This window comes from Balaenoptera borealis (genome assembly GCF_965194805.1).
Source record: "Balaenoptera borealis genome assembly, chromosome: 5".
Classification (NCBI taxonomy): domain Eukaryota; kingdom Metazoa; phylum Chordata; class Mammalia; order Artiodactyla; family Balaenopteridae; genus Balaenoptera; species Balaenoptera borealis.
In genome coordinates, this window is record NC_138862.1 from 45,645,043 (window position 1) to 45,669,562 (window position 24,520).

Consider the following 24,520-nt stretch of genomic DNA (forward strand, 5'->3'; position numbering starts at 1 on the left):
TCCATCCCTAATCCAATTCATGTCTGGGAGCCAGAGACAGAGAGAACAGTCTTCCAAAGCCCTACCCTGGGGTAGAGGCACTTTTCAGAGACAGGGCTGAACAGATATCCTAAGAGATGCTTACTAAGAATTTTAAGGTTAGTCTTTAATGAGTGCTTAGAATGTGAATTCTCTATTTTTGTATTGAGGGATGGTGCAAGTGCTTTAAAAATAAGATGAAGAAGATGCAGAAATCTTTCTGCTATTAAAGCCAAGATGCCCAACCAATATTTTTGCTCATGCAAAAATAAAATCTCCCCACATTTGCACTGAAACGGGTTGCAGGCAAAGCAAAGATTGTCCTTAGGAAGCAGATTTGGATCTGCTCCCACAATTAAACGTACTCTTGATCGAAGGCCTGGAGTTCCACACCACAGGGTACTGTAGAATAAAAAGATGATTCTGGCCTGGAAAATTTTCAAAGTAAGTGTTCCAAGTCATCAAAAAGAAGCCCAAGGAGGACTGCTCCCATGGAAAAAGTTATATATTGAGCTGCACAGTTCTGCAGCATGCTTTCCAGGATAAGCCATGGAAAAAGTATGTTGTACAAAATGAAATAGGTTGTCTAGTTTGTAGAGTTTTGATCAACTGCCTTTTGTCTGCCAAAGAAAATGATTTTAGTTTTGATAAAGTTGATGATTATACAATTCTTTCTGAAGCAGTAGAATGGCCGAATTTTTTGTATCCAGAACTCAATTCTAGTTGTTGAAAATGAAACCCATATCATCAACATATAGGAAGAAGTTTATCTTTCTGTCTACCAAGATGGCACATATGCAGTTTGTCTACAATCAGTATCAAATTGTGAAGATATTGGTTTAAAAGATGAATAAATAAAATACAATGCCTGTTTATATTACATGAAATTGTGAATGGGTATGTCAGGAAAACTTTCCCCTTTAGTTCACCATTCTTTTAGAGTGGCATTTACTTTCATTTTTCTGGAATCATAATACTAAGCCTCAGTTTTAAGTTAACTTGATCCTCTAGGCAATGAATTAAAAACTTAATGAAAGATATATATGCAAAGCAAACAGTCTTATTTTCTTGAAAATAATAACATTAAATAGTCGAGTAATACTGTGCCCCAAACCCTCTTGCTTCTAATACAAAATATTTAACTTGGAGACCTCACTCATCGTTTAAGGGAAAGCATAACATAAATAATTGAGGGACTCTGAGAAAATTGAGTCGAGCCATAGTTTTGTAGGACTATAGGTTGGCCCTTTTTAAAATAGGGTTGATTCTCCTTGAATCTTTCCAGAACCAATTATAGTGATTGGTTAAAGGTTGAGGTAAATAGTTTGGTGGTATTCAGAGCAGGCTTCAAACTGTTTCAAACAATGATCCAAAAACTTGCCCTACAACTTATTTGCTTTCAGGGGATGATCAAATGAGTTCTGGCATAAGGGGTAACAGGTCCCTGTTAGATGCCTGGGATCTAAATTACTTTGGACACCGTGCTTGGGTCCATAAAACTGAGAGAAATTACACTCCCACCCCAACATTGCTGGTTTCTGTGCTTTCACAAATACTTCTACTGAAGCCATATAAGGGACAACTGTAGCCTCAAATCTGCTTTATCATTAACTGAGAAAATTAAGTAAAGGTCTTCCACAGGAATTTGTTTAGCTCCAGATTTGGTAGTAATGAGTTTATAATTAGATGGGTTTAAATTGGGCAGATTCTTCCACAATCTGATTTTAACATGCTGTCACGCTAAACTTGCCAGAAATGTCAGTTCATTTGTTTTTATTTTTGGTTTGTTTGTTTTTACATCCATGCAATTTTTATTAAATCAGTGCAAGAGATCCATTAAATATACTCTAGACAGGACTGATTTCCCCCTGAATCTGTCTATTAAAGAAAAAAAAAAAAAAAAAAAGGAATCTCTTCAGGCAGAGCATTTGATATTCTTTGTATAACAAAAGGTTATTTTATAAAGGTAACTGCCCCCCATCCCATTTCACCTTATCCTTCCTATCCTATCCATCTCATTGTGGGGACAAACATACTCAGGAGGCTGTGTTCAACATCAAACTTTTTTAAAAAAGTAGTAAATGGAGATAGAAAACATCCAGCTGAAGCAACATAATAAACAATGAGAAATTATTAGTACCTAGTTTGGAAATATAAAGACCCACTTACCCTCCTGTCCCCTCATATTAGGATATGCATGTGGAAAAATACAACCAAACTCTTTCCTCTTTGGTTCATTATATTAAATAGGACTATCAGTTTCAAGTAACAAAACCCCAACTGGCTTAATAAAAATTGGGACTTTATTGCTTTCTGTAACCAAAGTCAAGGAGTAGCATGAGATTCAGGCCAAATACAGGCTCTCCAACTATGTTCTCAATACTTTCTTGGTCTCAGTTCTGCTTTCTTCTCTGTTGGATTTATCTTCAGGCAAGTCCTTCCCATATATATATACATGAGTTTATATCTCCAGTAAAAATGGCAATTCTGATGAAACTCATATCTCCATCAACTCTACCTCTGAACCTGAGTATGAATGGTAACCTGAGAAAAACATAAGCATGATGTCAATTTAAATTTTCATGATCCATCCCTTGCCTCTCTCTCTCCAACCTCCTATTCAGCCTCTTGATCTGTGTCTCAGACATCCCAAAGTACACAGAAACAACAACTCAAGATGGTGAGCTATTTTGTGTCTCCATGTTTATGATGTCATTTCTTCAAACTAGAATGTCCCAATATCTACTCATCACCTTGGTGACTTGCAAATTTATTCTAATCATTCTAGCTTTAGCTTAGGAATCACCTCCTTTATAAACCTTCCTTCACTTCTTTCCATCAAGGTTATTACTCTCCTACTCTTCCCTCATTACCTTCACATGTACCTCCATTTTAGCAACAATTTTATTATATTACAATTAAGGCTTACATCTCTAACCCCTTCGCTAAAGAGAAACTACTATGAAGACAGGAAAATATGCTTTAGTTTTCTTTGTCTCCCCAATCCTTATATCATAGTGTTTAGCACATTCTAAATGATTAATATTTTTGTTGTTTTTGAATGAATAATGCGTCAGTAAAGAGGATCTCCTCAAGAAAATCTATAGAACTTTTTCTAAGTAATCAATCTGTGTTGCTTATCAGGATTTTTTCTTTAAATATTTTTATGAAAAATAGATCCTAAATAAATCTTTTATTTTATAAGCCTATGAAATTTGTGATCTCTATACATTTAATTACAAACCTACTTAACCTCAAATCACACTAACCTTTATATTAAAAGCTATAACCTCAAGTGTATATATATGCCTAGCAATATGTAAATATCCACTATTATTATTATGATACTTGTTGAATAGTGTTTGAAATTGAACATAATAGGTTCCAGATCAGTATTCCAGGGAATTTATGAAATTTGTAAGGAAATTCCGTTGTACACTGGATCTTTAAAGAAAATGATGAAATATGTACTTTGGCAACATGAGTATTTCAATTGCAAAAAAAAAATGTTATCAAAGATCTATCTCAACTGCCAGTAACTATATGAAGTATAGACAATTACAAATTAAACTCTTGACATTTAGAATGTTAACAGTAGTCCCAGGTGTTTAAATGCCTCAATCTCTTTTCTTTGTTCTTTGATATTTGTCACATGAAGCCTACCTGTAGCAAGGCATGTTGACCATTTATTAATGCAGACAAAAATCTCTTTAAAAAAAGAAAAAGACAAGTGTTTCATCATGCTACACTAGCTGCCTCTGCTTCTGCCTCTCCATCAAGTTGTACCAAACTCACATTTTCCAATTATCCCTGTGTCATTTGGCATTTTTATCTGAAAAGTAAATTAAGGTCATCAAGAAGAGTGAATCTTGAAGTCTTCTGTGTCCCAATGTAGCCACAGTTTGGAATACTGAATTGCATTGTTTCTGGAGAAATGACAGAGCAGTGGAGGAAAACAAGGATGTGAAATAATTTTCTGAAAAAGTGTAATCCCAGCTAAGCGTCTTTACTTCAACAGAAATGATTCATGAGGTTTGTTTCCATCCAGCTGAGAAGAGTATTCAGTAACTGGCTTACTAGAGTGTATCAGAGAGTTTCTTGCTATTTTCTCTCTCTATCTCACTATCTCTCTCTCTTTCTCTCTCTCTCTCTCGCTCTCTCTCTCGCTCTCGTATACCAGTCTTAGGGATATTTTTCCTTTTGGTAGATGGCACCAAATGTTGAATGAATATAAAAGAAACATGTTAGTACAATCTCAGGCAATACCTCTTCCTCTAAATAGCTACTTCATTCAAACCCTAGGCTGGGAAATTTGAATAAAGAAGTTTATTCACACAATTTTCTATTAATTTATCTTTGAACATATTAAATGCCAAAATACAAAAGTGTAGGGGAATTTTTTGTGTCACTAGAACATTTTTAAGCATTAATATTACCAAACAAATCATACATGAAAACTTTTTATAGTCAGAGATGTTTAATCCTTACATCTAGAATGTGTTCTTTATCTCTTCTTCATGAAAATATGCATTTATTAATCCCTATACTGTGTAAGGCACTGTGCTAATCCCATGTGATACAGAAAGGAGAATGATATTATTTCTGCCCTCAAGAAGCTTATGACATAGTTGAAATGGGCCAAAAAATGGAAATCTTCAGAAAATGAATCATTTTTGATAGTTGAAGTTTTCAGACAGAGGTTTGGTCTTTAAAGTATTATTTTTATAATTTTTAAATACTTTGAATATTTTTCTAATAATGCATCCACAAACTCCTGTCCTTTTATATAAAATATCTTGAACATATCTCAGCATTTTTTAATGGACCTTGAATGATCATGTTAATGCATTGAGTTCTAACATAGTGAGTCCTTTGGTGCTCCTTGAATTTTATGGGGCTATTTGATCCTCAACTCCTGCCTCCAGATAGTATATATTTTGGAATTTTATGTCAGATTTTCAGGTTTCCCAGTTGTTCTTTCAGTCAGCCTAGCAGTGTGCACTTCCATTCAATTCCCTCTCTTCAGGTATCTGCTTTGTGAACTTGGAAATCAATAAACATGTCTGAAGTAAGAGTGTGAGGCACTGAAGCTGTTTTATGAGTAAACTCTGCGTTCTTTAGTATGTGAACATCTGTCAGATGTTTCTTCAGAGGCTCTTTATGTCTGTCTTGTTTGCCACTGCTCCACCGCATTCCACATAATTGAACTCGCCATCCAGCTGAATTCAAATACATGTGATAAGATGAGTATCTGAACTAAGAAAATAGCTGTGGGGATAGGAGGGAATGGGAATCAATTAAGAAATACTTTAAAATGTAGGAATGACAGGATTGATGATCTGATGATCTGCCTGCATTATGTGAGGGCTGAGTCCAAAGTTTCAGTCTTGGACATCTCTAAGAATGGTATACTTACTGCGATGGGAGGATTTTACTCTCTAGGCAATAGGAAAGTCTGAGGTTTCTTTTGTTTTGTTTTTTTAATTTTTAAATCATTTTATTTGCTGAGTATTTTAAAGTATTATTTTGAAGTATAATTATCTGGCCCCATAATGTGGGATGGATTAGGAAGAGACATTGTGGAAAGGCAGTCTAACAGAAAATTATAAAAGTAGCTTAATCACGTGAGGCTGAAGTATTAGAGGCAGTACCAGTGGTAATAAAAACAAGATAATATAAGACATAATAATGATATGACTTTGGACCTGGAGTTATAGGGAAAGGTAAAATCAAAGATGACCTCATGTTTCAGGTCCAGGTGGCCAAGAGAATAACACCATCTACAAAATCACAAGATTGTCTTCATCTAGGAGAACTATTATTTCTTCAGTTTTCATTCCTATCTCACACTCTTATGTCTACATGATCATACAGTGGTGAGATTTTACAGACTCATGAGTCTCCATTGTATATTGCTACATCTTTATATATATATGCCTCATTTCATAAGGTTAAACCAATCCTGATTGCAATATATACCCTAAGAGGGGAATTTTTTTCCTGAAAAAAAATAATGCTAAGGATTTCCTGTATCGATCGTCAACAAACCTTAAGGTTAATTTACTGGGTGCTCTCCATACATTACTTTGTTGAGATTTCTGCTGTGTTTAAAAAAATCATTTGGTAAAGTGTTGAGATAATAGTATTTGAAATATTGACATTTCATCTAAAATTGGGAGTCATAAATAAAACATGTGAATATGAAACAAATTTATTTCACTGGGCAACATTTTGAGAAATGCTTTATTCAAAAAAATCATGTAAATGTTGTCTTCCATACTTTAAGAAGATGTTAAAACAGAAAAGAGTTAACTTTAAAAAGCTATTGCATAGAAAATGACACAGAATACAAATAACAGATTTTACTTTGAAATGTAAATATAAACTAGAATAATCTTGATTACAGAGAGACAAAATCATATGCCTCCATAGAAGAAAATTCTTTGGTTAAAAATAGCCAAATTGCTTTTCCCTCATACTTTCCTTAAGGCATGAAATCTATTTTTTTAAGTATTTGGATTCCAAGTAAAGAACTTCACTTTTTTCTCTTTAAATAGCAATAACTAAAGCAAACCTCACTTAATAATGTCATCCTGACTTATGCCAGCCATTGGGTAGGTGCTAAGTCCTTGCTCAGTAACAAATTTGCAACTCTTTATGGGTAATTGCTTACTCTTAAGGAAGTATGCTTCTTTCCAAACCATAGAATGAAATATATCATTTTAATTTACTTATCTTTTTCTAAGACTACAGCCTCATTCCATTAAGCAAAGGAACATTACCAATCACCTAGTCACAATTAAATTTTATTTCTTACCATAGATTATTGTGTTTCTTATTGTGTTACTTCTGAAGGACAAGTTTGCTCTGTATACACATTTCTCCTACAAAACTAATTAGAAATAAGCAAGCTTCTTCTCAGGATTGAAAACATGAATAGGTGGTACTATAGACAAGTTTTCACAACAGAGGAATTTGTAGCTATACTATATTTTTATGGAATCCACTTGGTAGATGATTTTATGGTTTATTTGTCTAAGTGTCTGTTTACATTAATGAAGTCTTTGAGACCTCTAAACAAGGAACAACTCCTCACTGTCTCCCTCCTCCTCTTCCTTTTCCTTCCCCCCTCCTCCTCCTCCTCCTTCTTCCAACACATCATATTTCCAAACTCCCACTCTGCTGACTCACTGCCAAAGGCTGTTTATCCTCTTCCAGAGCACCTTGCAGTTTCTCTTTTGTAACAGTTCTTAGACTCCTAATTATTTACTCATTGTTTATCTTCCTCACTGGACGGTAAATCCAGGAGGACAGTCTTTATTGTTTACCACTGTATCCCTAGAGTCCATCTCAGTGCCTGCCATGTAATAGGTGCTCAATAAACATTTATTGAATGAACTAATAAATTCTTAACCTTGGATTCACATTTATAAACTTAATCTACTCAACTTGATCAAATGTAGAAGCCTGTACTTTCTAGTAGTCCCTACCTTCCAGGAAGCATTATCTCCAATAATACAGAATAATTAGAGTCCTCTGATTAAAATAGTGTTGGACAGACTTACTTCATATACATAACGTTACTACCTTCAAGGTAAATCTCTACATATCAAGTTGAAGGCAAGAATATGGATTACCCTAGGTTAATCTGACCTGTTTTATATGAGAATCATCCAATGCACACAATCATTCAATCCATTCACACAAACAAATATTTATTGAGCTACTACCATGTTTCAAGCTCTGTAGGTCAAATACTGTATTAGTTTCCTAGGGTTACTCTAACAAATTACCACACATAGTGGCTTAAAACACCAAATTCATTCTCTCACAGTTATGGAAGCCAGAAACAGAAGCATACTCTCCCCTAAGGCTCTAGGAGAGAATCCTTCCTTGCCTCTCCCACTGTCTGGTGGCTCCAGGCATTCCTTGGCTTGTGGCTGCATAACTCTAGTCTCTGTCTCTGGCCTTCTCCTCTTTATTTTCTCTTCTCCTGTCTCTTATAAGGACGCTTTTCATGGATTTGGGCCCACCCAGTTGATCCAGGATGATTGAGGTCCTCAGTTACACCTACAAATTCCTTTTGGGGGAGGTGGAGGAGGAGAGGATGTCTTCATTCAACATATTATAGATACTGTAGTGAATAAAGTCCCTGCAATAGAATTTGCAATCTAACAGAAAGACAGATTACCAAAAAAAGGTAATTTCAATAAAACATGATAGAAATTTATGGATAAAAGTAGTACAAGGGTCTATGGGAACATATATCTAGGGACCTAACAAAATCTAAACAACCAGAAAATGATGTGATGTTCATGTAGGAGGATTGATTAGGAATTGACCATGAAAGTCCAGTGCATTGAAGGAACTGGCAGAAATTTAGCATGGTTAGAGAATGATGAGAGATGAATCTGGAGATATATGCTAGAGCCATTTGTAGAGAGCCTTGTTAACAAAGTTAAGGGCTTTGGACTGTATCCTGAGATAAAGTCAGAGCCCTGTGTTTGGCTACATTAATATGATAAAAAGGCAGAAATTATCCCTATCCGGACCAAGAGCTGAAGCACAGGTCCTATGAATTCCTCTTATTTCCGTATGGCAAATCTTATTCTTCCCAGTATTTGATTGCAGCCTTAGTGAATAACACAATATCATAGTAAAATTGCTCTGAAGGATTGTGTTAAGAATATTTAATTCAACATTCTCATTTTTACAGACATGAAACCAAGGTCAAGCAAGGCTATGATGGTTCTAGAACACACAAAAGAGCCCCAAGCCAGTTGTTCTGTTAGTGTAAATGGTGGTGCAAAATAGTGGCAATAGTATGGGCTTGGAGACTGATAAATCAGGGTTGGGTGGCCAGCTTTCTTGTGTACAAGACGTGTGACCTTAAGCAAGTAATATAACCACTTAAACTAGGAATAATAATAGTACCTACCTATTAAGATGTTGTGCAGATAAATTTGATAATGAATTTGAAGCACTAAGCATACTGCTAGAGGATAGTTTACTATTGAGTACATATGGCTATTGTTGATGTTGATGATGAGATTCATAATGTTTTCATAATCAACCCAGCCCCATCACCATCATCCAGAGAATTTTACTATCAGTATAATAGTATATCACATTATATACTCTTATTTTCAAATGACTTATTTTCAAATTATATATATATATATATATATATATATATATATATTATATTCTCCACAGAGGAGTGTTTAGAATTCCTAGTACAGATGTTTAAGAAACAATTATGCAGAAATATACATTTTTCAAAGTGTCACATCTTAATACTGTTATCCTATTAAAGTTTTAATTGAAGCAAAGTTCATAAATATGTAATCACAAGGGTAAAAAAGAAGATATATTAGTAGTACTGGCATTTTACTGAGCAATTATTTAAATTAAACAACACAATTTTCTATAATGAGGTAATCTGATTTTCCAAAGGCACCCAATTACATAATCATCTCCACCATCTGAACTTTGAATACATGGTGTCAATAAATCACTTGCTACCCGGCTACCATGAAAACACATGCTCCAGGTTTAAAACTCTTGAACTATATATTTTACAAATACACCAGTTGGTAAGTAAATAATGTTTTCTTTTTAAATGCTACCTTCTTTATCTTCAAAAAGTTAATGTTTTCTATAACATCTACTCCTTACAATTTGTTATTCAATAATTTTCAATGAGAAAATGTGACGTTTTAAAGCACACATTAATTCCCATGGTATCAGTGTTATTTTGAAGATTAGGAAATCCAGTGAGGACCTAATAAAAAACCTTCAGTACGTTATTTATTGGATAAGATTCAACTATTTAACTTGTCTCTACACAGATTGTGAGCTACAACTCAACACTGAAATAGATTGCCTGAAAATATCTTGATTAAATCATAGTGACTAAGGTCTAATTCCAAGGTTTAGTAAATTTCTTACTAAAACCTGAACATAAATGACTTTTGTTTTTATTTACGTTTAGATTTCTTAAAAAGCCTCCTAAATTCTTGACTGGTTTCTTACTGACTCAACAATAGCATTTAAGGTTTAGATAGTCTCTAATAGATATGTCATTTTTATGAGAAAGTTATTACTCTGGCTATGAATTTGCACATAGTTTACCCCGTACTTGATTTCCAGAAAAAGATCTACTTCTACGGAAAGTACCCAGGTTTAATAAATTTAAATTATTACGGTAGAGAATTAAGCGGTTTGCTTTTCAGTTACATTCATTCTTTGATTCAGTTTGCTGCTTTCAACTGATTAGATTAATCGTTTTTATAGTAATCTAAAAAATCAAGCTTTATTTAAGTTAAGGGATATTGGAGGCACTGATCGATTTAATGTTTTAGAATATTGATAATTAACTGAATTATTATTGCAAGTTATAGCATAAGAAGGAGAAATGAAACAAATATGTAAAGCCTGAATTCTGGTGATAGTCATGCGTGAGCTGGATCAAGTTCTTTAACTTCACTGAGCTTCAGTTTCCTTACCTCTATTATTAAGCAATTACCCATATGCTGTCCAATAAAATTGTATCTCATTAAAACTTCAGTAATACAGAGAATGAAAAGTGCTAATGAATTAATTGAACTAAGATATTTTAAAAGATTCCTGGAAGGTTAGTGAAACACGCAGCCCTTGCAGTTTTGATACAGTTTTGTAAGTGAGAGAAGTATTATGCTGTTACCATACATAATCTATACTTTTCCTCAAACAGGGAAGCTTTTAAATGCCATTTTTTTAATGACTGCTAGTCAAACATCTAAGCAACTACTATGTATACCCTTGTGCTCTAGAGTTGGGAATTCATAACTTTGATGTTTGAATTAAGCTCTATGAAATATAAAGAAGTTTGTTCTTAAGCTGTGCAATAATAGCCTTTTCACTTTGTGAAAACAGACATCAAAACAGTCTGTAAAGCCTGGTCTGTTGGTGTATGGTCAGGCCACTCAGGATGGCTCTCCTCTTGCCCTCTGTCCACCCACTGCTCGACCAGCCCATGCTTCACCTACACCCTACTCACATGACTATACAATCCTCTTAATTATAGGGTTGGATCAGTAACTGCCTACATGCTTGCCACCTGTACCAGCTGCTGGTTTCCCTGGTAACTGATGAGCCCACCGAAAGTCAATTCCCCCTATAAATGGTAGCTCCACCCCACCCCCATAGTGACGACTGTTAGTGTGCCCTGCCTGCTCTCTGCTGTCTGTGATGGGGTGTCGCTCCAGGACTTACAGACTTGTAAGAATCCCTAACCAATAACCCGTCGCTGTCTCTGTCACTGTCTGCTGGCTCTTTCTTTTGTCTCTCAGCTGGGCAATTAGAAGGTTTGCAGGCCTGCAGGGTGTAGCCCTACAGTTGGCAAAAGTGTTCAAGGAAATAATTTAGCAATTATGTAAACAAAATCCTTTAGTCCGTCTGCTGAATTAATTTTGCAAAACCTACTTAATCTTAAAATGAAGGGTACTAAGAATCCATCTGCTTTCTTGGTATTTTTGCAAAAAAGAAGAAAGGGTTATGTGGTGGGTTATGACCTCAGTCTTCAGCCCTCATTTGGGGTTTGCATCTTGCGTGCCAAATAAAGGGCAAATGTGGTGGGATTTTTGGGTATGCATTACCATATTTTCAAGCATATACTAAGTTGTAAAACAATTTGGTAGTGAAATGTCACCCAGGGAAATGTTAATATTGTACCTGTGTTTCAGCTTCTGACATGGCAGCAGAACAAGGGCAGATTCTCGTGATAGCCACCGCGGCCGTGGGAGGATTCACTCTCCTTGTCATTCTTACTTTGTTCTTCTTAATCACTGGCAGGTAACTGAATTATACCAGAGTATTTCCAAGATTTGTGAATAGCCATTCTTCTTATACACTGTGTGTTCAAGGGCTTTTAAACTTAACAAAGCATACTTGTGAGAAAAAGGGGTCAAGGCGGATTGCACTCTGACAGTGAACTCTATGTGGCAATAGAACCACCATGGCAAGTTCTCTGTGTCAACAGTTCCCTGAATATGGAAGCAACCAAAGACTTGATAAAAACACTTTGAAAACAATGAGTGATAAAATCCTACTTAATAAGTTATGTCTGGGTTTTTCCTTTACTGCAATCAAATTATACCATTAAAGGGATTTTGCTTGGAAAAAAAAATAATTCAACAGAGAAACTGAACAATTTATATAAAGTGTTTTATAAACTTAATATTATAGAAATGTTTTATTTTATCCATTAAATTTGAAAGGATCTATATTAGAACTATATTAATGGTTATATAAATCAAGTTATTTTTCCACCTAAGAGTAATATGGATGAAAATTTAAAATAACAATAAATTTAATGTAGCAAAAGACCTAGACTTGAATCCCAACTAGCTGGTCAAAGTGCTTCATCCATCTAAACCTTAGATTTCTATTTTTACACAGTTTGGTGTCACAAAGCATTAAAATGCTTTATTGATTTTTAAACATATTAGATTGTTTCCATGAGCCAGTTACTGACAATGCAGAGATGTGAATGAAGATAATGTGTATGAAATTACTTAAAAGAATGTGTCAGTTCTTATTGAGCCCTTGATATTTGGCCCAGACTTTTGTCAGAAATTGTGAAGTCTTCAGATCATATTTTCACTCCTACAAGGGGAAAATATTCCATCTAACTTATCAATAGTGGCACAAAATACCTTGAGAGTTTTCCTGATGCAGCAAAATATCAGTGTCATGATTTAAAACTGTAATAAGAATGCCAGCGAAACAATACACATCCTTACTGACTCCAGCTAAAGTACACCAACTCTACTGGGAAACCCTGATTATTTGATGATGCACAGAAATTACCTTCAGAGCCAGTAGTTCAGCAAACTATGAACACCCTTTGTTTTATTCATTTTTAAAACTCTTACCTACCAATATTTTGTTAAAAATCATTACAGAATTATAGAGGATATGCATATATGAAAAAATATTATCTGAAATTTTGACAGCAGACTAGAAGTATAGATCAATAAACTGACAATTACTTAGGCACTTATCAAGTGTGGATCCCTGAGGAAATGTAACTGCTACCTGTTAAGAGTGTATCAGATTTAGTTGTAACAAATCTACTTTATAGGATTTATCAAGGAACAAAGAAACACGAGGATATTCTAATGTGGTTAAGTTGAAATGGTGACTTCCTTATGAAATTAATTGTAAAAGGGGCACATTTACCCCTATGTTCACTTAAAATTTTCAGGTGTATAAATAGACATAGCATGACTCTTGCAATTAATAGTGTCTCAGAGTTCATTTAAATAGCAGTGTCATATTTATTGTCAATTTTAAAGAATGCCTCTAAATTCATAATGGAAATTGATTCAAATTATATTTTATTTAATAGTGATTCAACATGTAGCAAAATTGGTTCTGATTTTTAAATTATATTTTATGTATTTGTAGAACATGAGCTAAGGCCTTATTTCCTCATAGAGTATTTCAGCAAACAGTGATTTTAAATAGCACACACACATGTAGAAAAACATTTCATTAAAATATCAGAAAATACTGCCTTTACACATAAATATGACAAAAGAAGACTTTACAGTCATTGTAGGCTAAATAAAATTGGCCTAATAAACCTGAGAGTTGGGCTCGCCTGTTATCTTTACTTGGGATTTCTGAAGCAGAATTTGAATACCATTTTAAAAAAGATTTAATAATAACCAAAAAAATTGAAAGTTGAAAATAAAAAAATTTAGTACAATTTCCATGTTTGCCAATTTATGTGACATCAGAAACTGCCTTAACATTCTACATACTGGAAAAAAACAAGTTCAATTACATAAGATAAAATAATTCATTCTGGAGCATCTCTTAAGCACTATGCTAGGGAAGCATTCACTGGAAATTATTCTATGAAAATTGTAAGACGTATCTGAATAAATACGCAATTTGTCATAGGATCTGAGACCAAATTCACACTGAAAGATTGGGTTGTGCACCACAGATGTATTCTGTTTAACCATTTGGAATTAGCACCTTGATGAGCTGTCAGATAACATGGATGTTGCCGAATTTTTCACGTTGAAGAAGTCGTAGGAGATAAGCACCTGCCCGTTCTTCAGAGCGTGATTCTTCCGAGAAAGAACAGAACATGCCTCCACCACATTTCTAATATTAAAAAAAAAAATGCAGTTTAGCACTGAAACTGGAAGACAGTTGTCTAAATTTCTGAGATTCTGAATCAAAAACAATTTTTCCATTGTGACTTTTAATGCGTTTCATCGACTTAGAGACCATATAAGGAAAGACATAATGGTTATTGCTTGTTATTAAATATTTTCTAAGCTTCCTATCATTTGGATCAATCAATCCACTTGAGAGTATTTTATTCCTATCTGGGGCTAATTTTGATGTATTAAAAAAAAACCTTCTATGGAGTATTTTTACATGTTATAAATATGTTCTTAAAAGTGGTCTTTATGATAACTTTCGCCTATGGGTGATAAGTATTTTAATTAATATTGGTTCTTATCCAGCATAAATACTAAAACAAGATTCTGTTTACCTTTTTTAAAGGTGTCAATGGTATATAAAGGCCAAAATGAAGTCAGAAGAGAAGAGAAGAAAGGACTTACAGAATGGGCATTGTAAGTAGTTCAGTGACTGTCTTCCATGATTTTCTACTGTTCTAGCACTTCAAGAGTTCATTTTAAACATGTATCCATGAATTGTGAAGGCCAAAGAAATTCAGTTCCAACCTTTCAGCATTAAGAATTTTCATCTGGTTTCTAGGTTGGCTGGTGGAAATTGCACCTGCTTCTCATTAAATGATATTACCTTTTTCCTAATTCTGCTTGCTGGAAAACACAACAGACTGAATATGCTAAAAATACAAGATGACTGATTACATCTAGTTATTTACCATTCACAATGGCTCCAAAACATTAGTTGGTTTTATTTAGTGGAGCATTAGCCATAGAAATATTAAGGAATTCTTACTCCCTCTTATAGGGACTGTCATTTAACATATAACAAATCAATTTACAATTCATTAACACTAAAAAAGAAAATCAGCTCTTTAACTCTTAGAATATGTATGAAATCCTTGAGCTGACTACAAGGTTATATTCATTTGAAGGATCTCTTCCCAAGCAAGCTATAATTACCACTATAGTTGGTTTGATAATTGCCACCATCTCCTCCCCAACACCCACCTCCACCTCCACCTCCAAATTGCAAACTACTTTGTCAAGACAGATTCTCTGGCATGAGATGCTGAATTAACAAGAAAGGGATGTTCTCTAATTAACCACAGTATAGAGATAATATGTGAGGCAAGTTGTTTAACTATTTAAACTCATCTTCTATTTCAAATTGAGCTCAAGTTATAAGGGACTTTTCAATCTATATTACCCTCCAGCTAACGGAAAGGATTTAAGTGAGGAAATTATAAACTAGAGAGATGCTTTAGGGCTATTTTTAAGGCTCATGTGATTTCTCAGAGAGAGGTCTGAGGACAAACTGCATTAGAATGTTTCACCCTTACTCACCAAAGTTCAGACTCAGAAGGTCCAGGGTAGGGCTAAGACATAAGCGTTTTCAGAAAGCTCTCCTAGGTGGTTCTTTTCACCAAGAGTTTGAGGCTCACTGCCCTGGCAGGGAAGGGAGAGCCGAGACAGCTGATACCAGGCAAAGGATGAGCTGAAAATAATGTAGACAGAGGCAGAAACCTGGATCTAGACACCTGGACCAGTGACTTAAGCTGAGCAACCCTAAGATTCACTGCGGTGAATTCAGTACTGAACTGCAAAAGAAAAAGATGCTCCTGAGGTATTTATTACCTGTTTTCCAACTAGCAGTTTAGCATAAACTAAACCAGATGGGCCCAGCAAGAAGCAATGAAAATAACCTGAGGCAGCCAAGGTACAATAGAAGAAAGATAACAAACAGATGTTTAAGAAGACACGAATAAGTAGTAACCAGATATTCAAAATTGAAACTAAGTTTGGGTTTTTTTTCCTATACTACATATATTGTAAAAACAAAAAAAACAAACAAAAAAAAGTGATACTAACTAATCAGTTTATTCTGTAGAAATGTATATCACTTTAAATTATTGAATGGTTAAATGTTAAAACCATGTATGAGTTAATAAATGGCATCTGTTACCTGTACATAAAGTAATGTTATCAACATGATACTACTAATCATCTCATAGTAGCCTTTGAAATTCTAGTATTCAATCTGAAATCACAACTCCTACTGTTACAAAAATATCGTTAAGAATATGAACTAGAGGTACAAATGGTCTGTTCTTGTTTCCTCCAATCTAAAGTCAAATTCTTGAGTTTGAGAAGTCAAGAAAAGCATAGCATTACAGAATCAGTCAAATCTCTCTAGAAACATGATTTACTGGTGCTCTTTTGGGAAGTACTAATCTTCTCATATCCAGTACTAGAAGACAGGAGGCAAAAAGTAATGAAAGAAGACAACAAGCATAGAAGAACTCATGAAGCAAATTACTGCTAATAATGGGCATTTCATCACCTCCTCTAAACTCATTTTATTACCTTTTGTTTGTTTGCTTTTGAGATATTCTTGCAAGAACATGTTTCTAAGGAGACCTAGGCAATGCTTAATTCAGGGTGTTGTATGGTTTTCAAAATCTAAGAAGCAACAAAACCAGATATAATTTACTGTGCCACAAATTTAGCATTGATCTTTTAATCCTTACGAATTCGTATTCAGTAAAGGTTTGCTGTGTGTTTATTGCCTATAAATCTATACCTCAGGTATTTGGAAAGAGGCAAAGATGTATAAGAAATGATCTCCTGTCCTCCAGGAGCTAGCAACCTGATGTGGAAAACAGAAACCAGTGAGCAAAACAGAGGAATATCCACAGGCAGTCTGTGACTACTTTACATACTGAAGGAGTTGCAAATTAATATGCAGCCAGACATCCAATTTTCTAGCCACCTAGCCACCCCTATTCATCTTCCTAACTGCCCGTGGGCTGTGAGCACCCACCAGAGAAAGAGGAGCAGCTACATCTGGTCAGTGACCAGATTTGGACCTTTGATTCTTATCCTCCCCTCCAGGGTAGACAGTGGGTCCTTTCCAGGACAATGTGCAATTTGGCCATGGAGGCAACTACAAGAACACAGGGCAGGGCCGTTTCCATAGCGTAGTGGTCCTCCCTGTCACTGTGCCGTGGAGTCTGTGCTTTACTGCCTAAGAGTTTCTGGAAGGGGAGAGACCACAGGACTGGGACATGAGTTCAGGAAAACCTAGTGCCTTAGAGTACAGGAGGGACTCTAAGGGGCTTGTTTTTTTTTGGGGGGGGGAGAAGGTTTATGCTTTGTTTTCCCCATGTCCTGAGCTAGATCAAATGTAAAATATATGGGTACTAGTGGCTAAGTGAGCTGATTAAACGTTTTACAGAAATATAAAAATATGTCTTATGGAACTTGTCAGCTCACTCTCTCTGAAATTACCAGGTCATTTTACATCAAGAGTTAGGTAAATAAAATTTTGATTCCAAGTATTCAAAGCTTTAATGGGGTGGCAAGTGGGTGGGAGTAAGACAAAAATAGAAAAGAGAATTGAATTTAAGTAACTAACAAGAATGCTTACATCATAAAAACAAACAACCCGATTAATAAATGGGCAGAGGAGCTAAATAGACATTTTTGTAAAGAAGGCATACAGATGGGCAATAGACACATGAAAAGATGCTCAACGTCACTAATCATCAAGGAAATGAAAATCAAACCCACAATGAGGTATCACCTTACACATGTCAGAATGGTTATTATCAAAGAGACAACAAAGAACCAAGTGTTGGCAAGGATGTGGAGAAGAGGGAACCCTCATGCACTGTTGGCAGGAATGTAAATTGGTACAGCCACTTGGAAAAACAGTATGGAGGTTCCTCAAAAAACTAAAAATAGAACTACTATGCAATCCAACAATTCCAATTCTGGATATTTTCCTGAAGAAAACAAAAACACATATATGTATGCATATGGCTGATTCACTTTGTTGTACAGCAGAAACTAACACAACATTGTAAAGCAATTATACTCCAATAGATAAGAGGTACAAACTTCCAGTTATTAAATAAGTCATGGGTGTGTAATGTACAGTACAGGGAACATAGTCAATAAAATTTTGAAAGCTTTGTATGGTGGCAGATGGTAACTAGACTTATCGTGGTGATCATTTTGTAATGTACAAAAATATCGAATCACTATGTTGTACACCTGAAACTAACATAATATTGTGAGTCATTTATAGTTCAGTTAAAAAAAAGAATGACTACTTTAGAACGTCACTCCTCATTTCAAATATTCACAAGATGTGTGATTACTAGAATACCCTTGAACTAATTAAGTCTTTTATTTTGTTGCAGTACACTTCCCAGGAATTAAAACTTACATAGATCCAGATACATATGAAGACCCATCCCTAGCAGTCCATGAATTTGCAAAGGAGATCGATCCCTCAAGAATACGCATTGAGAGAGTCATTGGGGCAGGTAAACATAAAGTCTACACTTTTGAAGTTACGATTCCTTAATGGTTTTGTAACTGGTTTATCAACATACTATTTTAAATCTTAGCAGTTTTAGTCACTGAAAAATTTTTTAAAATGAGAAGTAAAATTATTTTGTATATATGATGTTATTGTTTTAAAAAGTATTGCAAGTGCCCAAATTTAGTTTCCAAACAATGAGAAAATCCACAAAAATTATTTTTAACATCCTGTAGTCATCCTTTCAGTACTGAGATAAATTACAATGAAACTAGAGTGATTCAGGAATTTATTTTGGAAATGCAACTTCAGGAGTTTGTCATAGGTTATTACAGATTTACTTAAAACCCAACATCTATAGACATATGCTATAATTAGTATTCACAGTGATGACCTTGAGGTCCTGCAAGATCCAGAAGTGTTCTGAGACTCACTGAGTATAAAATTAGGTTCAATATAGTTTTGTGTTGTTTTGTTTTTTTGAGATTTTTAGAAATTTCATGTAATGTCTGAAACATTTATATTAACATATTTCCATACAAATAACCCAAAGAAAGTTTAGTATTAGTTGGGTTTTTTGTTTGTTTGTTTTTTTACACTGCAGGTTCTTATTAGTCATCAATTTTATACACATCAGAGTATACATGTCAATCCCAATCGCCCAATTCAGCACACCGCCATCTCCACCCCACCACGGTTTCCCCCCCTTGGTGTCCATACGTTTGTTCTCTACATCTGTGTCTCAACTTCTGCCCTGCAAACCAGTTCATCTGTACCATTTTTCTAGGTTCCACATACATGAGTTAATATACGGTATTTGTTTTTCTCTTTCTGACTTACTTCACTCTGTGTGACAGTCTCTAGGTCCATCCACATCTCAACAAATGACTCAATTTCGTTCCTTTTTATGGCTGAGTAATATTCCATTGTATATATGTACCACTTCTTCTTTAGCCATTCGTCTGTCGATGGGCATTTAGGTTGCTTCCATGACCTGGCTATTGTAAATAGTGCTGCAATGAACATTGGGGTGCATGTGTCTTTTTGATTTATGGTTTTCTCTGGGTATATACCCAGTAGTGGGATTGCTGGATCGTATGGTAATTCTATTTTTAGTTTTTTAAGGAACCTCCATACTGTTCTCTATAGTGGCTGTATCAATTTCCATTCCCACCAACAGTGCAAGAGGGTTCCCTTTTCTCCACACCCTCTCCAATATTTGTTGTCTGTGATTTTCTGATGATTCCCATTCTAACTGGTGTGAGGTCATACCTCATTGTAGTTTTGATTTGCATTTCTCTAATAATTAGTGATGTTGAGCAGCTTTTCATGTGCTTCTTGGCCATCTGTATGTCTTCTTTGGAGAAATGTCTATTTAGGTCTTCTGCCCATTTTTGGATTGGGTTGTTTCTTTCTTTAATATTGAGCTGCATGAGCTGTTTATATATTTTGGAAATTAATCCTTTGTCCGTTGATTCGTTTGCAAATATTTTCTCCCATTATGAGGGTTGTCTTTTTGTCTTGTTTATGTTTTCCTTTACTGTGCAAAAGCTTTGAAATTTCATTAGGTCCCATTTGTTTATTTTTGTTTTTATTTCCATTACTCTAGGAGGTGGATCAAAAAAGATCTTGCTGTGATTTATGTCAAAGAGTGTTCTTCCTATGTTTTCCTCTAAGAGTTTTATAGTGTCCAGTCTTACATTTAGGTCTCTAATCCATTTTGAGTTTATTTTTGTTTATGGTGTTTGGGAGTGTTCTAATTTCATTCTTTTACATATAGCTGTCCAGTTTTCCCAGCACCACAAATTGAAGAGACTGTCTTTTCTCCATTGTATATCTTTGCCTCCTTTGTCATAGATTAGTTGACCATAGGTGCGTGGGTTAATCTCTGGGCTTTCTATCTTGTTCCATTGATCTATGTTTCTGTTTTTGTGCCAGTGCCATATTGTTTTGATTACTGTAGCTTTGTAGTATAGTCTGAAGTCAGGAAGTCTGATTCCTCCAGCTCCGTTTTTTTCCCGCATGACTGCTTTGGCTCTTCGGGGTCTTTTGTGTCTGCATACAAATTTTAAGATGATTTGTTCTAGCTCCGTAAAAAATGCCATTGGTAATTTGATAGGGATTGCACTGAATCTGTAGATTACTTTGGGTACTATAGTCATTTTCACAATATTGATTCTTCCAATCCATGAACATGGTATATCTCTCCATCTGTTGGTATCATCTTTAATTTCTTTCATCAGTGTCTTATAGTTTTCTGCATACAGGTCTTTTGTCTCCCTAGGTAGGTTTATTCCTAGGTATTTTATTCGTTTTGTTGCAATGGTAAATGGGAGTGTTTCCTTAATTTCACTTTCAGATTTTTCATCATTAGTGTATAGGAATGCAAGAGATTTCTGTGCATTAATTTTGTATCCTGCAACATTACCAAATTCATTGATTAGCTCTACTAGTTTTCTGGTGGCATTTTTAGGATTCTCTATGTATAGTATCATGTCATCAGCAAACAGTGACAGTTTTACTTCTTCTTTTCCAATTTGTATTCCTTTTATTTCTTTTTCTTCTCTGATTACCATGGCTAGGACTTCCAAAACTATGTTGAATAATAGTGGTGAGAGTGGACATCGTTGTCTCGTTCCTGATCTTAGAGGAAATGCTTTCAGTTTTTCACCATTGAGAATGATGTTTGCTGTGGGTTTGTCATATATGGCCTTTATTATGTTGAAGTAGTTTCCCTCTGTACCCACTTTCTGGAGAGTTTTTATCATAAATGGATGTTGAATCTTGTCAAAAGCTTTTTCTGCATCTATTGAGAGGATCATATGGTTTTTATTCTTCAATTTGTTGATATGGTGTATCACATTGATTGATTTGCATATTTTGAAGAATTCTTGCATCCCTGGGATAAACCCCACTTGATCATGGTGTATGATCCTTTTAATGTGTTGTTGGATTCTGTTTGCTCGTATTTTGTTGAGGATTTTTGCGTCTATATTTATCACTGATATTGGTCTGTAATTTTCTTTTTTTGTAGTATCTTTGTCTGGTTTTGCTATCAGGGTGATAGTGGCCTCATAGAATGAGTTTGGGAGTGTTCCTTCCTCTGCAATTTTTTGGAAGAGTTTGAGAAGGATGGGTGTTAGCTCTTCTCTAAATGTTTGATAGAATTCACCTGTGAAGCCATTTGGTCCTGGACTTTTGTTTGTTGGAAGATTTTTATTCACAGTTTCAATTTCATTACTTGTGATTGGTCTGTTCATATTTTCTGTTTCTTCCTGGTTCAGTCTTGGAAGATTATACCTTTCTAAGAATTTGTCCATTTCTTCCAGGTTGTCCATTTTATTGGCATAAAGTTGCTTGTAGTAGTCTCTTAGGATGCTTTGTATTTCTGCGGTGTCTGTTGTAACTTCTCCTTTTCATTTCTGATTTTATTGATTTGAGTCCTCTCCCTCTTTTTCTTGATGAGTCTGGCTAATGGTTTATCAATGTTGTTTATCTTCTCAAAGAACCAGCTTTTAGTTTTATTGATCTTTGCTATTGTTTTCTTTGTTTCTATTTCATTTATTTCCACTCTGATCTTTATGATTTCTTTCCTTCTGCTAACTTTGGGTTTTGTTTGTTCTTCTTTCTCTAGTTCCTTTAGGTGTAAGGTTAGATTGTTTACTTGAGATTTTTCTTGTTTCTTGAGGTAGGCTTGTATAGCTATAAACTTCCCTCTTAGAACTGCTTTTGCTGCATCCCATAGGTTTTGGATTGTCATGTTTTCATTTTCATTTGTCTCTAGGTATTTTTTGATTTCTTCTTTGATTTCTTCAGTGATCTCTTGGTTATTTAGTAACATATTGTTTAGCCTCCATGTGTTTGTGTTTTTTACGCTTTTTTCCCGGAAATTCATTTCTAATCTCATAGCATTGTGGTCAGAAAAGATGCTTGATATGATTTCAATTTTCTTAAATTTACTGAGGCTTGATTTGGTACCCAAGATGTGATCTATCCTAGAGAATGTTCCATGCGCACTTAAGAAGAACATGTAATCTGCTGCTTTTGGATGGAATGTCCTATAAATATCAATTAAATCTATCTGGTCTATTGTGTCATTTAAAGCTTCTGTTTCCTTATTTATTTTCATTTTGGATGATCTGTCCATTGGTGTAAGTGAGGTGTTAAAGTCCCCCACTATTATTGTGTTACTGTTGATTTCCTCTTTTATAGCTGTTAGCAGTTGCCTTATGTATTGAGGGGCTCCTATGTTGGGTGCATATATACTTATAATTGTTATATCTTCTTCTTGGATTGATCCCTTGATCATTACGTAGTGTCCTTCCTTGTCTCTTGTAACATTCTTTATTTTAAAGTCTATTTTATCTTATATGAGTATAGCTACTCCAGCTTTCTTTTGATTTCCATTTGCATGGAATATCTTTTTCCATGCCCTCATTTTCAGGCTGTATGTGTCACTAGGTCTGAAGTGGGTCTCTTGTAGACACCATATATATGGGTCTTGTTTTTGTGTCCATTCAGCAAGCCTGTGTCTTTTGGTTGGAGCGTTTAATCCATTCACGTTTAAGGTAATTATCGATATGTATGTTCCTATGACCATTTTCTTAATTGTTTTGGATTTGTTTCTGTAGGTCCTTTTCTTCTCTTGTGTTTCCCACTTAGAGAAGTTCCTTTAGCATTAGTTGTAGAGCGGGTTTGGAGGTGCTGAATTCTCTTAGCTTTTGCTTGTCTGTAAAGCTTTTGATTTCTCCATCGAATCTAAATGAGATCCTTGCCGGGTAGAGTAATCTTGGTTGTAGGTTCTTCCCTTTCATCACTTGAAGTATATCATGCCACTCTTTTCTGGCTTGTAGAGTTTCTGCTGAGAAATCAGCTTTTAACCTTATGGGAGTTCCCTTGTATGTTATTTTTCATTTTTCCCTTGCTGCTTTCAATAATTTTTGTTTGTCTTTAATTTTTGCCACTTTGATTACTATGTGTCTCGGCGTGTTTCTCCTTGGGTTTATCCTGTATGGGACTCACTGTGCTTCCTGGACTTGTGTGGCTATTTCCCTTCCCATGTTAGGGAAGTTTTCGACTATAATCTCTTCAAATATTTTCTGTGGTCCTTTCTCTCTCTCTTCTCCTTCTGGGACCCCTGTAATGCAAATGTTATTGTGTTTAATGTTGTCCCAGAGGTCTCTTAGGACGTCTTCATTTCTTTTTATTCTTTTTTCTTTATTCTCTTCTGCAGCAGTGAATTCCACCATTCTGTCTTCCAGGTCACTTATCCGTTCTTCTGCCTCAGTTATTCTGCTATTGATTCCTTCTAGTGTATTTTTCATTTCAATTATTGTATTGTTCATCTCTGTTTGTTTGTTCTTTCATTCTTCTAGGTCTTTGTTAAACATTTCTTGCATCTTCTCGATCTTTGCCTCCATTCTTTTTCTGAGGTCCTGGATCATCTTCACTATCATTATTCTGAATTCTTTTTCTGGAATGTTGCCTCTCTCCACTTCATTCAGTTGTTTTTCTGGGGTTTTATCTTGTTCCTTCATCTGGTATATAGCCCTCTGCCTTTTCATCTTGTCTATCTTTCTGTGAATGTGGTTTTTGTTCCACAGGCTGCAGGATTGTAGTTCTTCTTTCTTCTGCTGTCTGCCCTCTGGTAGATGAGGCTATCTAAGAGTCTTGATGGGAGGGACTGTTGGTGGGTAGAGCTGACTGTTGCTCTGGTGGGCAGAGCTCAGTAAAACTTTAATCTACTTGGCTGTTGATGGGTGGGGCTGGGTTCCCTCCCTGTTGGTTGTTTGGCCTGAGGCAACCCAACACTGGAGCCTACCTGGGCTCTTTGATGGGGCTAATGACAGACTCTGGGAGGGCTCACGCCAAGGAGTACTTCCCAGAACTTCTGCTGCCAGTGTCCTTGTCCCCACGGTGAGCCCCAGCCACCCCCACCTCTGCCGGAGACCCTCCACCACTAGCAGGTAGGTCT

At 35.4% G+C, this 24,520-nt stretch overlaps 1 protein-coding gene across 1 annotated transcript in view; it reads left to right on the top strand.

Annotated features, from left to right (window-relative positions):
• The window catches only part of EPHA6 (EPH receptor A6), an 851,091-nt gene that overhangs the window by 568,226 nt on the left and 258,345 nt on the right, over window positions 1-24,520 (top strand). The window contains exons 9-11 of the mRNA XM_082392247.1: window positions 11,745-11,853; window positions 14,590-14,660; window positions 18,425-18,550. Coding sequence (XP_082248373.1) covers window positions 11,745-11,853; window positions 14,590-14,660; window positions 18,425-18,550 — 306 coding nt within the window. The remainder of the gene's footprint in view (window positions 1-11,744; window positions 11,854-14,589; window positions 14,661-18,424; window positions 18,551-24,520) is intronic.